This window comes from Eschscholzia californica, unplaced genomic scaffold, assembly GCF_041429995.1.
Source record: "Eschscholzia californica isolate CP2 unplaced genomic scaffold, dmEscCali1.0.p SCAF_3, whole genome shotgun sequence".
Lineage (NCBI taxonomy): Eukaryota > Viridiplantae > Streptophyta > Magnoliopsida > Ranunculales > Papaveraceae > Eschscholzia > Eschscholzia californica.
In genome coordinates this window covers 54458962-54473145 of record NW_028238420.1, presented here as the reverse complement: position 1 = coordinate 54473145, position 14184 = coordinate 54458962, and the positions used below count along the sequence as shown (strand labels likewise).

Here is a 14184-nt window from a genome sequence, read left to right as displayed (position 1 = left end):
GTTAGCTTGTTTTGACCAAGTCTTGGATTAAAAAGACATTGCCTTTAACAAGAAAAGACATCTCCGTTAAAACTTTCCTAACTAAATTAGAGATGGGGTTTCTTAATTGAGAAATTCTATTCATCCCTCCAGTTTGGTCCCTCCCCCAACCTTCCTCCAATGTGGCAACATATCACTCGAGTGTGGAGCAATTGGAGAGAGAATTGTGAGAAAATATACTCCAACAATATGTAGCCACATCGGCGGAGGGTTGGGGGAGGGACCAAAATGAAGGGATAAATAGAACTTTTGATTATCCAGTGGGCCGGGAGGTTAGCTCAGAAAGTTGAGAGAAGTTTTAAAGGCGCCCCCTATAAATGTTAAAGGCATCTCCTTCGCTCACAAACTTGCTCTCAAATTTCAAATTTGCCTTGAAGGAGGCCCTTTAACACTAACAAGCTGCCTTAAAAACTCCCCAAAGCTGAAATTATCATTCTCAACATGAAAAATGACAACAGAAACATAAAATGTAAGTATTCCAAACACATAGGTAAAATTAAAGTACACATGCATTTCTTAAACAGAACAAATTGACTATCTACCAAAATTGTTTCAGAGGCTTCATTGACAAGAGCAATTGAAATTCTGAAATACAAAACAAATTCAAGCCAACAATAACTTTACCCACTAAGACCGCAAAAGGAAAGCTCACTCTGAAACCCTACATTTTGACAGAAATATTCTGTGCTGAGCTTCTTTTCACAACACCTCTTTTGCACAATTCATTCAGCAATTCCAATGCTTCCTTTGCTAAACCTTCATTAGCTACACCTTCGATAAGAATTGAATAAGTTGCTTCAGTAGGTTTACATCCCTTCGATACCATATACGCTAAGAAATCGATAGCTCGAATAGTCTGACGAGCTCTACAAAGCCCTAGAATAATAGAATTATATGTTATTGAATTTGGTCTAATACCCAATCCTTCTAACTCATGGAAGAACTTAATTGCTTCATCAACCTTGCCTTCTTTACTAAGTCCACCAACTAATGAAGAATATGTTATAATATCGGGTTTTAGACCTTTTGTCATCATCTCCCCAAGAAGCTCGACTGCTCGTTCTGTATTTCCCATCTTCGATAACCCATCTATCACTGTATTATACGTTATTAGTACGGGAGAACATCCTTTGCTACTTAGTTGGTTTAGTAACTCAACTGCAACTTCGACTTTCCCATCCTTGCATAAAGCGGTAAGCAGAGTATTATAAGTTACGATATCAGGATAACAACCTCTTGAAACCATTATATCCAAGTATTCGATCGCTCGATCCATTTTCTTTTCTTTGCAAAACCCATGAAGTAATGGATTGTAACTGAGTGAATTTGGGGTGCATCCATGTTTTGGCATTCTTTCTAATACATCGATAGCTCTACCCAATAAACCTTTCCTGCATAAGAAATTGATCAAGATGTTGAATGTAACAACACTTGGTGAACAACCTTTTTGAAGCATATTCTCTAAGAGTTTTTCGGCATCCATCCACCTTCCAGTACTACACATGCTGCGGAGAATTATATTATGGGTAATGACATTAGGTTGGCAACCATAAGATGGCATGTTATTCAAGAACTTGATAGCTTCGTCCAATCTTCCTTCCTTGCAAATCCCATTGATAAGAACATTATAAGTAACCACATCAGGTTTACAACCTTTACTTCTCATTTCATCAACAAGCTTCATCGCCTGTCCAACTCCGCTTTCTCGACAAGTCGCTTCTATTAAAATTGTATACGTAATGACATCAGGATAACATTCCTTCTGCAACTGAAGATCAAGAACTTCCATGGCTTGTTTTAATTTACCACTATCACATAAACTTCGAAGTATCGTATTGTAAGTAACAACATCAGGAGGAACACTCATTCGATCCAAAACATTCAAGGCATTATCAATTTCACCCATTTTGCAGTATCCACTAATTAAAACATTGTAAGTAATAACATCTGGTACAGCTCCTGAATTTTCAAGAATTTCCAAAATCTTAGTTGCCTTTTTAGTTTTACCAACTCTACAAAACCCTCGAATCAAACTCGTACACGGAATAATATCGGGAATTTCTCCATGAGAAGCCATGTTTTCTACAAATGTTAAACCTTCCTCTAATTCCCCATTTCTAACCAAACGACGAAGATGATTATTACTCTCGAAATCCTCGAACCCCCGTGACGAATTTGAAGATGATAAACCATTACTCAAATGCCTATGCTTAGATTTATTGTTTATGAGTGGTAATTTTCCATTTGAATTAGCTGTATCCATTGCCAATACTTGATATCTTTTTCTACTCTTTCCAAACTTGTTTGATTTTCTCATATCAGAGTCAGAAGATAAGACACAACAACAAGAATTAAACCCTAGAAAAACCTTCATGGAAACACTGTTGGTGGTGCTTAAGCTGAAATTAGCACAAGCCCTAATACTAACCCTAGCTCCAATGCAGTTATTAGAATTATTGAATAAATCCTTGTGAATGCTATTAATTGATGAAAACCCTTGATGAGTTTGTTTAGTGTGTACAACTAAATCCATGCTTTAACTAAAAAATTCAGAACCTTTAACTTAAACAATGACAAAAACAAAGAAAGGGGATTTCACAGTACATGAGATTTGCAAATGGTTGTTGAGGAACGTTCGAAACCAGTTAGAGAGAGAGAGATTAACCTTTAACTGAAGGGGAGAAGCCGAGAAGGAGGCTGAGTTTGAGGAAGGAGGAGATTATCGCCACCTCCAAGGCCTTTCTTATCCATTTGTTTTGCGTAGGTTGCAAATAGGATTGAATAGGGCCGGACTCGGGTACCCATGGGTACTCTTAGTCCGGGCTCAGGGGTTTCGGGTGCTATATATCAATGCCGAAAGGACTTAGCGGGCGGGTTCCGACTGGGACAAAAGCAAAACTTTGTTGCACAAAGCTCGTCATGGGTACTAGCCTACTAATAGGATATGTGATATAAGACGGATAAAAAATAAGAGATCTAGCGCTCAAGATGAGTTCCAGAAATAATATACGTGTGTATCACGTGTATGTACGTGACGGGTCGAGAAGACGAGATCCGACGATCAAGAAGAATTCATCTTGATCGCCAGACCTCTTATTTTCGATCCGTCTTATATCACATATTTTGTTACCCACGGCGGACATAACGGGCTTCGGACTGTCGGGTATTGAGTTGTCCGTCTTGGGTCTCCCTCACTCTTCGTCCCCATGGATTGGGGTACTCAAACTGGGCTTGACCTTTGATGGATTTGAAGAACACGGACTGATGCGAGTCCAGTGTCCTCGGACTGTCTTAATATGTGGGCCTCGCATTACGGCACCCCAAGTTCAATAAGCACCACGAGATTTACTAACTGCAACCCTTGCAAGATGGCAATTTGGGTCGATCGATAGGGTTTCTGTCCGAACCCGCTCCTAATGGAAAGGGGTGTGCGATTTGTTGAATACAAGATGAGATTTGTTAGTGAACCAAGCTGAGCCCCATCTCGACCTCCTAAATTATGTGGAAAAGGTTATGAAGAGAATATTATGAGGTAAAATCGACGGTTATTAGATTTTGTTAAACGCTCTAGGGAAAACTCGTGAATGAAGAGAGCGAAGTCTTGATGATAAATATAAAAACCCCTAAACTCTCAGGTTAGTCTTTCACTCTTGAGCACACTGTACAAGTATTACGGTAAAACCAAGTTCAGCTCCAAATTCACACTAATACAAAAAAGGAACAAACTTATAAACAAAAAAACACAAAATTTCTTAGGTTTTAGAGCAATTTTATCTTCAATTAACCGGCACGTATAAATTACTTATTCACAATCATAAAATAACAAAAATGAACCGCCAATTTACGTTGGTGGCATCTACATGTGCAAATTGTCGAAACAATCAAACTTTCGAACTATCAGATTAGTGTATGTGCCTTCTCCATATGGTTGTATCTCTTGCAACCTTCAAGAAAAGTCCGCCATATGAGAGTGTCTGGCTGTAAAGGCATATCGCTTATAAATCTCTCTGCTTCGATTAGATACCCATTTCTTGCCAGCAAATCCACCACACAAACGTAATGATCCATATCTGGTTCAACTCCATTATCCACTTTCATCTTTCTAAACAACTCCATCCCTTCCTTAACTAGTCCACCATGTTTACAAGCTGAAAGAATTGCAACAAAAGCAACCCTATCTGGTTTAAAACCTGCTATTTCCATTTCTCTGAACCTTTCCAAGGCTTCAAATGCATAACCATGATGTCCTAAAGCTGATATCAGAGATGTCCATGAGATCAGATTTCTTTTACATCCCATTTCCTTAAAGACTTTGATAGTACTCTCTAGATTTCCACATTTAGCATACATGTCTAATAGAGCATTACAAACAAATGCATCGGAGGAGGTAAAATCCATTTTTATCATAAACCCATGAATGGAACTTCCGAGAGCTAGGTTAAAAACCTTAGAGCTTATACTTACGAGGCTCATTAAAGTATAATTATCGGGTAAGATTTTAGCCATTTGCATGCTTTTGAACAGTTGAAATACCACCTTGTAATCCCCATTACGAGCACAAGCTGCAATCAGAATATTCCAACTTATGATGTCGGTTTCTTCAACTTGAAGAAGGAGCTTTTGCGTTTCTTGGTATTGGCCAGTTCTATTATATACACCTGCAATTATGTTAGTTGCGACTGGGAATAGTTGTGGTGTCAAACCTGTTATAAAGCTCAATGCATCATATATCAGACCATTCATGGAGTATGAGGCAATGAGTGAGCTTAAGACATACTCATTTTCGTGGTAACCCATTCGTAATATCAAGGAATGAAACTGTTGCACCTCTTGCACAAACAATGATTTAAGAATGGCAGAGAAAGTGAACTCGTTGGGTCGATAACCTGAACGAAGCATTTCGTGTAGTAGATAAATAGCAATATGGGAGCCCTTAATTGAGTAACCAGAAATTAAAGCATTCCAAGAAACAACGTTCTTTTTGTGAAGCTCACTAAATAATAGATGTGCCTCTTCCAACTTATCACATTTTGCATAGAAATCAACTAATGCACTGCCTACGAAGACGTCCGACTTAAAACCATTCTTTTCAATTTTCCCATGGATGATTTCCCCGTACGTAAACATCTTCATATTTATACATGAACTAATAATGTTCGCATATGTGGTTTGGTTTGCCAAGAAACCGTACCTTGACATGGTTACGAAGTAGTCGAAGGACTTCTCTGGATTATCGCTCCCCGCAAAAGACCCAATGATAATATTCCATGAAACCACATCCCAGACAAGAAACATCTCCTCGAACAATTTCTCAACAATACACGTTCCTCTTGAACATTTCGTATACATATGTAGAATAGAATTTGCAACTGAAGGGTAAACTTCAAGCCCAGTTTTTCTAACCAACCCATGTATTTGTTCTCCTAAAGAATGCAAGTTCTGCAACTCCGCTCCTGCAAAACCAAATCCAGATAAAACACCTACAAAAGAAGATTCTGAAGTACAAGAGACTTCATCTGCTCTTAAGAGCTCACGGAACAAAATGACAGAGTCCTCCACATACCCATGTTGTCCCAATGAAGAAATTATGGAATTCCAAGTCACCAAGTTTCTTTTCGGCATTTCATCGAACAGCTTGATCGCATCACTTAATCTTCCCAACCTCCCAAAAAACCCCAACAATGCAGTACCCGAAAAAGCATCAGCAAAAAGAAACCCAGACTTCAAAATTAAAGATTGCAATTGCAAACCTTGAATAACATTTAATGAGGAGGAAGACAAAAGACTACCAAAGGTAAACTGGGTGGGTTTAAAACCCAAACCCAACATTTGGGTAAAAAGATTCCAACCTCCTCCAACAAGCTCATCATCTTCTTCATTATGCTGGTGACTATAAGCTGCTATAATTGAATTATATGACACAACATTTCTCACAGACATATTATCAAACACTTTGAGAGCTTTTGAAAAACAACCACCAGATGCATAGCCGGCAATTAGATTGTTGTTAATGAAGATAGTGGCTTTGGGTATATCAATCTGGTGGGAACAAGACCAATTCGTTGTGATGGACAATGCATGGAGAGTTTTTATTGTATAAATATCAAGATAACGAGCTTTAGAGCATTCTTCAAGAAGCTTCCTCTGTTGCAATAAGGAAATAAAAGACATGAACAATGATACCGTTTGAACTTGAGTTCTTCAGCAAATGGTGGGTGATGAAGGTAAAATGGAGTTGAAGTTGTGATCATGGTAGGGATGAGAGACAGTAGAATATAGTAGAAGGTGTCTGTTCATTTTCCCTGATCAATAACCATGCTCCATCCCCCATCTCCTCTCTCCGCACTCCATTTTCCATCACCTTCATCATTCAAAGTAGCAGTTATTGATATCTTTCCCCGCTTTGGCCACCCGATATGTAAGTCTACAGGTATAGAGTTTTGTTCTTGGCCAACGCACCACGAGGCCACCTCAAAGGTCTTTGTATTTGCGAAGACACACAATTTGTTCGACCATCAGAGTACGCATCGACACCATAGTCAAAGCGGAGACAATACCAATACTGCTAAAACTTGAGGCTTTACAAAGTGGTATCAGAGTCAAAGATGGCTCTTCACTGAGGGCGGGGTAAATGTGATGGTCCCATGTCGCTCACGAGAGTGTCTAGAGCTTGGAGTATAGGTATACACTCAAACTTAGTAAGTGGTTTTGGAAGGTTCGTGGAGCCTTCCAAGAACAAAACCCCATACATGTTGAGGTGCGAAGAGCGGCGCGAAAACCGAGAACAATATCGTTAAGGCCTCCGCTTTGGGGAAAGCAGAAATGTTTCCGGAGAAGACGGTGGAAATAAAAAAAATAGAACCAAACGCCCCTTATACGTCGCCGGCAGAAAGTCGCTGGAAGGGTGTTGCCGACGACGGGCGGCGACATCATCCTCTATCTCCCCTTTCTCTCTCCTATCTCTCTCTTCTCTTTTTCTCTCTCTCTCTTCTCTCCATCTCCGGCGAAGGGGCTCCTCCCCTTCGCTGGAGATGGTGGAGTCGCCGCAGAAAGGAAGAAGAAGCTGAAAAGGATTTGGTTGTTTGGAGGAAATAAAAAAATCTAATTTTTTTTTGTTTCCACCCAAAACTTCAAACCCCGAAAAATTTCTTTATTTCCCCGTAACACCGGCCTATCGTTAAGTGTTGAAACTTGGAGAGCCACATCTACTGCTAACAAATATGAAGAAAATTGACTTGCATTATAAGTAATATTGAAAGCAGATCCGTTTTCCCAATATACACTGATACACAGAAGAATGGGGCTAACTTGAACCACATTTACCAAGTCTTAAATACGAAGTTACAAACTCTAATTAGTCCTTACAAACCAGGTGGGGATGATGAATGGAATTACAGTTGCAACAATTGCCACATAAATCAATTCTTTACCATCCCCAACAGCACTTGCAGAGTTTTGGAGAGAGGAGGTGGGTGGTCTAGACTCTGCAGGATTAGGTGCTCCCATATTATTATGGTTCGTGTTAGTGTTGTTCGTCGAGACATTGATGCGGAACTTCATTCCTCCAAGACAATGCCCAGGAATGTTGCATACGAACCAATATTTCCTCGCTTGGACGAGTGCTACTTTGTCGTTCCCGCTCTCATATCTCTCCAACACTCCACTTGTTCTGTTGTCACAAGATCTATATGCATCTTCTGTCACTTCAATCGCATTATGTTGCCCTTTCACATACTCAAAAGCTATTTATTTTCACACACAAAATTAGAGTTAGTTAGCCATTTTATTACTAATTAGGTTAACTATAGCTATATTCAATTGCTAATACCCAATTTATTCCTCGGTTGAAGTACATTTTTCTACCCCTTCCTACCCTAAAAAAAGCAAAGGCACCCTGCCTCTTTAAACCAATAACCATCTAGCTTCCTTCATCCCTTGGGACCAACAACTAGTATAGGAATATTTACCTTTTCTCTGTGGACTACTCTACGATCTTAATGCATGATCGTAGACTCGTAGTGGTCCTAGTGGAGTCAAGATTTCATCTTAGCGAGCGGGACTGACTTAGTTACAAGTTAATTGTCATGTTTGTAATACATATTTATCTTAATGTAAATATTTGTTCGAATACAATTGCTTCATATTTTAAATTCACCTAATATAAATCTTCGTTACTCTTTTTCCTCCATTAGACATGTCCTATATCTGCCATGATAAACACAACTTAAAAGTTTGGTATCTAATAACCAACAACATTAAGATAGAAACCCACACGGCCACTCGTCTCATGCTAAATCATCATCGCAAAATATATGTATACATAAATTTCTAAAAATCAAAAGAAAACAATTGATCGAAGACAGTTAAATGAAGAAAGGGGAAAGAGAGCTAACATAGAACGTCTCCAACACTGAAATTGTATTTATCAGACCATGTCAAATAGTTGGTGCCGGTGCTCCACCCTTGTTCGTCCCCGACAACGTAAACTTTTGACTCCATCCTTCTCGTCCATAAAAGATTAATGATTAAGAAATAGTAGAAGCACTTGAGAAGATATGCAGAAAGGTTAGTACCTTTGTTGGAAAACATAACTAAGTGTCTAGCTAATTTCTTCAAACAGTTGCTCTTGTATGTGTTGATTATATAACCGCAAACCCCATTAGACTGCCTCATATACATAGGCATATAACAAGTCAATTGATTTGAAATTGTCCCCATTGACTATGTCATATATGTGTACAGTGTACATATATATTATCATATATGATATAACAAGTCAAATACTGTTTCAAGGACATTAGAGTGTTCATTAGGGCAACCTGTATATAGCATCATCATGTACCCCTCAAGATCTAGCTAATTTATTCAACCAATTGCTCCTGTATGTGGTAATAATAGAACAACCCCATCACCTGCCCCATATAGGTATATAACAAGTCAATCGGATTGAAGTTGTCCACACTGACTTCGTCGTATATATTATCATATATACATCATATAACAAGTCAACTACTATTCCATGATATTAGGGTGTTCATTATGGATATTGCCCATAGCATTTTGTAATTCACAAAATATAGTCTCGATTTTCAAATATAGAAAATGACTATTTAGGTAGTAAAAGATTTCATAATAGCTAAAAAAACAAGTATATTTCTTTATTAATTAAAAGTTATCAAAATATTATAGCTAATGATATATCAAGTTTAAAATAATTTGAATAATTAGTAATCAGGTTATTTTTTATTATTTTACTTCCTAAAATACCCTCACATACTAAAAATCACTTTCATTCTCAAAAAGCTTTAGGTTTTTTTTTTTAGCTACTGACTGACTGAGAGATTGAATTGCTTGAGCAAAATAAGAGGCAACTCGTTTAACTGAAGAACCAAACGGATAATAAAGTTGTGAAACCTCAGGTAATAGATTACTAGCTAGATCAAGATTATCCATTGATAAAGCTTCTGCACACTGTAATAAAATACCTAAAAGACGTAAACTGTTCGATTCAGATTCAGAATTAAATACTAATTCATCGTTTTCTTCTTCTTCCTCATTTTCTTCTTGGTGTCTATTTGATTCCTCTCCGGGAACAGATTCTGAAATGGAATTATGTTTTCTCTTTCGCGGTGGATGATTTTTTTCATCTTGTTCAATAATTGAAGAAGAAGGAATGAATTGTTGATGATCAATGATTCGTTTGGTTTTCATGGAAACTTGCATAATAACTAGAAGAAGAGATAATGAATGATAAATGAAGGTTGGGTGATAATTGTTGTTGTTGTAGTTTGGATTGGTAACTATTTAACTGAGAAGAAAAGACAAGTGAGTAGGAGAGAATTGCAGGAATAAAAAGAAAGGGGGGTATTGATGTTGATTTTCTGTGTGGGTCTATCACTGGTGTCAGGAAGTTGTTTGATGAAAGGACTGAGAGAGATGTTGTTTCTTGGACAACTTTGATTTCCAGTTTTTCGATGCAAGGATTCTATGAAGAATGTTTGTGGGTTTTTAGAATGATGGTTGATGAGTTAGTTGTGCGGCCCAATGTGGCTATTGTGGTTTCTCTAATGGCAGCTTGTGCGAATTTAGGTTATTTGGACCACACTAAGAGTTTGCATTCTTATTTAGTGAAGGCATGGTGGGTGGAAGTAGGGGGTTCGATAAGAAATTCTCTTATTGATGCATATTCAAAACGTGGAAGTGTTGTATTGTGCTTCAAGTTAAGCATTATTAATGCATGGTTGATCTCTTTGGCAGACCTGGGCTTCTTGAAGAGGCTTACAGTTTCATGAAAAAGATGCTAATGGAGTCCAATCTGATCGTACTAGGATCACAACTTAGTGCTTGTAGAGTTCACGATAATGTCAAATTGGGAGAAGATATTCTGGAAAAGATCGAGTATTCCTGTGAGTATCGGGTGGAGCTAAAGTGCTCATGTCTAACATGTATGCGGACAAGAACAGATGGACTGAAGTTGTTGATGTTCGGGAGGGACTAAAAGGAGAGAAGTTGAAAGATAAACCTCCTGCAAGAAGTTGGATTGAAGTGAAAGGTTTGGTACATGAATTTGTTATAGAAGATAAATCGCATCCGCAAGCTAATGAATTGTATATGCTTCTTGACGGATTAGCCCGTTTATCATGCTTGCAGTAACGTATTAGAAACTCAAATATTTCTACTCTAAACAGATACAAAACGTGATTATTGGAATTATTAACAACCTTTGAGTGAAGTGGATAACCCGGGGTGGAGTGGTTGGAGAAGGACCACCCTGCACAGTTTATGAATGTCCAAATACTATAAACAAAAACAAAACTCTTGCATATATCCTTCTACTTTTCAAGTCATATTCTTATTTTCATAATTGTACCTAGTAGTTGTTGCAAAGGCTTTAAGCCATGTGCACAAGCTTTTGGAGCCGACCAATTTGATGGAGAAAACCCAGAAGAAAGCAAGTCTAAGAGCTCATTCTTCAACTGGTGGTACTTTGGAGTTTGTGTTGGTAGTAGTTTTTCTCTCTTGATTTTAACATACATTGAAGATAACTTGAGTTGGGGTCTAGGATTTGGCATTCCATGTATAATCATGGCAATAGTTCTTGCCGTTTTCTTGCTTGGGAGTAAAACGTATCAATATACTATTAATGGAGATACGGAAAACCCATTGTTTAGAATAGTTCAAGTATTCATAGCAGCAACTAAGAATTGGAGAGCTACAAATGGTTCCTCCTCTGATACTCATTTAGAGGGGGAAATTGGAATCTCCGATCGTATTCATGTGGGTGCTAATCAATTCAAGTAAAACAAATCACTTAATTTCACTTTCACATTTTGCATTACTCCATTTCGTCGTTAAACTGTTCTCAAATCAATTACTAAATCTACAGATTTCTGGATAAATCTACAGGCTCTCTTTCCATGATTGCTACTGCTCTTGATATATGTCTTGATGCATATGATGCATGGAATTGTTCTCTATTGATAAATGCATGTCTTTGCCCGTTCCAAAAGGAGTTTAGTTGCAGGTTGAGAATTAAGAGGTTTTCTTATTTGGTGGTTTTTTTTTGGTTGTTGATCATTTAATCCTTTCCTTATATGAATCAGTAGTGTTATCTCAAGTTGATGTTAATTATGCAGGAGTTAGTTCATACTCATTCCCATATTTATGATTTTAATTGTCCCATTATAAATGCATTCTGAAATTAGGAAATGTGCCTGACATTCCCATTTACCATTTTTTTCTTCATGAACAATGAGATAATTCCACAATTAAATGATTGTCAAACTCAATACAGGATTATATCAAAAAAAATTCAAAAAGAAGTAACGATGAATAAGCGAGGAGTTCTAATGAATTGGTTGGTTGAAGTTGGATGGAAACCAAAAGTTGGCTTTAAGCAATTTGTGAAGATGTAAACGTGTGCAAACTGAGATTGTAATGTCGCAAATGCAAACTCAGTTTGCATTGTCGCACATGCAAACGCCGTTTGCAAAATCGCGAATGCAAACACATGTTTGCAATATCGCAAATGTAAATACATGTTTGCAGAACTTATTTGCAAATATTTGTTTGCAAAACAGATCGTTGCAAACAGTTGTTTGCAGAACTTGTTTGCAAACACTTGTTTGCAGAACAGATTGTTGCAAACACGTGTTTGCAGAAAAACGTAAGCGAAAAAACACTATTTTTTTCTGGGTTTTTTTTTTGGAAAAAAAATATTGAAAGTGGATCTTGTTAGAAAGCTAATGAAAAACCATTTCTAAATATATAAATTTTATTTAAATCCGACATCTCAAACAAAAGTTATATCTATTTAAAGTTTAAAGAAAAATAAAAGAACTTAGTTACACAAAAAGACAAAAAAAGGGTAATTTAGTCTTTGTATACTTTTTGACCTGAATAATAATTTTCAAATGTTTTGTGCTTTTCTACTCATTTTCAATATTATTTTGACCTTTCTAGTTATTACCTCTTTCAAATACTACTTTTTTTACTTCTCTCAACCTCATCTTCAAAACAACACATAATCTTAGAAATTCTGAATGTCACATAAAATTTTTAAAATTTTTTATTTACAAAAATAATTAGGCTACATAAGTAAATAAAGCAAGTTAAAAAAAAAAAAGTAAATAAAACAATATAAGAGATTTGCATTAAAGACATACAAAAATTGAAGGATCTATATTTTGTCACGTAGAAATGAGAATCTCAATTGATACTGGATACATAGGACGAAGATAGTTTTTTTTGAGTTTTGCATTGGAAATGTTATTAACATTTGAAATTCTGTCATAGTTTATAGGCTAATTAATAAGATAAAAACAAGCTGAATGGAAAAAAAGTAAGAAAAAATCAAGAGGAAGCAAAAATCACGAGCGAGAAGAAACTGACTCAAAACAGCAACCAACTAATATTCTCATTAATACGTTTCTATTGTTTGTCTTCTTTCTAAATAATTTATGGTGTGTTTGGTTGCAGGATTCCTAAGTAGGATTCCTATCAAAAGTGGAATTTGGTAGGAATCATGAATCCTTGGTATGTTTGGCTACCAAGAATCCTAGGACTCTTGAATCCTAAGGATTCCTAATTCCAAAATTTGTATTGGACCAAAATCCCACCCTACCCCCTAGGATTTGCTAAGATTTTGGATTAATGAACCTAAATTTCAACCTTAAAATCAACAAAAAAATATTTTCTTGTACAAAATCATTATTTTTTCAAAAATCATATTTTTTTGAAGACGTTGAAAAATACTCAAATAATAATAAATCATAGGATTCTTAGTTGCCAAACAAGCCAAAAAATATTACTTGGATTCATGAATCCGTGGAATCATGAATCCCAAGGACTCGTGAATCCGCGGATTCATGATTCCGCCATCCAAACACACTATTAGTTTATATTTTCAAATGTTTTCGTATATAAGAAACATACATTATAAATAAGATGTGAGATGAATCAGATCAGTATATTGAAATCCATTAATAATCAAATTGATTGATGGTTTATGAGTTTAGAAAACTCTAATTAGTATAGTTTTGATCTCATTTTGTGTACGTTTAACTGACTATAGTAGTGACTTCAATAACTAGTGTCTGTCGGAATTATAGTTGGATTTTCTTCTTAAGATAAATTATAGAACTTCCCATGGATGTAACCGCCTACCAATCCTTTTGCTCCACCACAACTCTATTTTTACACTCTTTGTGGGTCTCGGATTTACCAGTCTAAGAGCATCCCAACGGCCCTCCATAACGCCATTATCTGGCGTTATGGTGGGGTTGGGGAACCCAACAACCCTGGAGATCACCATTAATCTCCAGGGCTGTGAACAGTAGCCGGCCACTGTTCCTCCTCACCAAAATGGTGAGTGGTGGTGCCCCCCCCCCCACTTTTTAATTCATTTTGCATCTTCTTTTTAGTTGTTTATTCTTTTTTCACCCCTTGAATCATTTTAGTGTTTGTGCTTGGTCCTCATAAAATATTTTTATTTGGTCCCCATAAAATAATAAAATGTCGTAATGATCTTTTTTCTTTTTGGAAGTCGACTACGATCTACGTATGTCTACATATGGCACTTGATACATCATAGATGTGATAACTGCCCACTCAAACACTAACAAGACCGGACCTATAGTCCAACTA

At 36.9% G+C, this 14184-nt stretch overlaps 2 protein-coding genes across 3 annotated transcripts; both read right to left on the bottom strand.

Annotated features, from left to right (window-relative positions):
• Positions 1–530: 530 nt before the first annotated feature.
• On the bottom strand, positions 531–2782 carry LOC147551945 (Pentatricopeptide repeat (PPR-like) superfamily protein). Its single transcript, XM_086669341.1, has one exon. The coding sequence runs from the start codon at positions 2570–2572 to the stop codon at positions 701–703; it is 1872 nt and encodes a 623-aa protein (XP_086525467.1). The 5' UTR covers positions 2573–2782; the 3' UTR covers positions 531–700.
• Positions 2783–3787: 1005 nt separating this feature from the next.
• Positions 3788–6688, bottom strand: LOC147551944 (Pentatricopeptide repeat (PPR) superfamily protein). 2 transcript variants are annotated; one of them, XM_086669340.1, is made up of 2 exons: positions 5603–6688; positions 3788–5492 (listed from the first exon to the last, which is right to left on the bottom strand). In XM_086669340.1, exons 1-2 carry the CDS (start codon positions 5604–5606, stop codon positions 3937–3939), a joined length of 1560 nt encoding a protein of 519 aa, XP_086525466.1. In that variant the 5' UTR covers positions 5607–6688; the 3' UTR covers positions 3788–3936. The 2 variants fall into 2 exon arrangements, with proteins under 2 accessions (XP_086525466.1, XP_086525465.1); XM_086669339.1 differs by having other exon boundaries at positions 3788–6688.
• Between the last annotated feature and the right edge of the window lie 7496 nt (positions 6689–14184).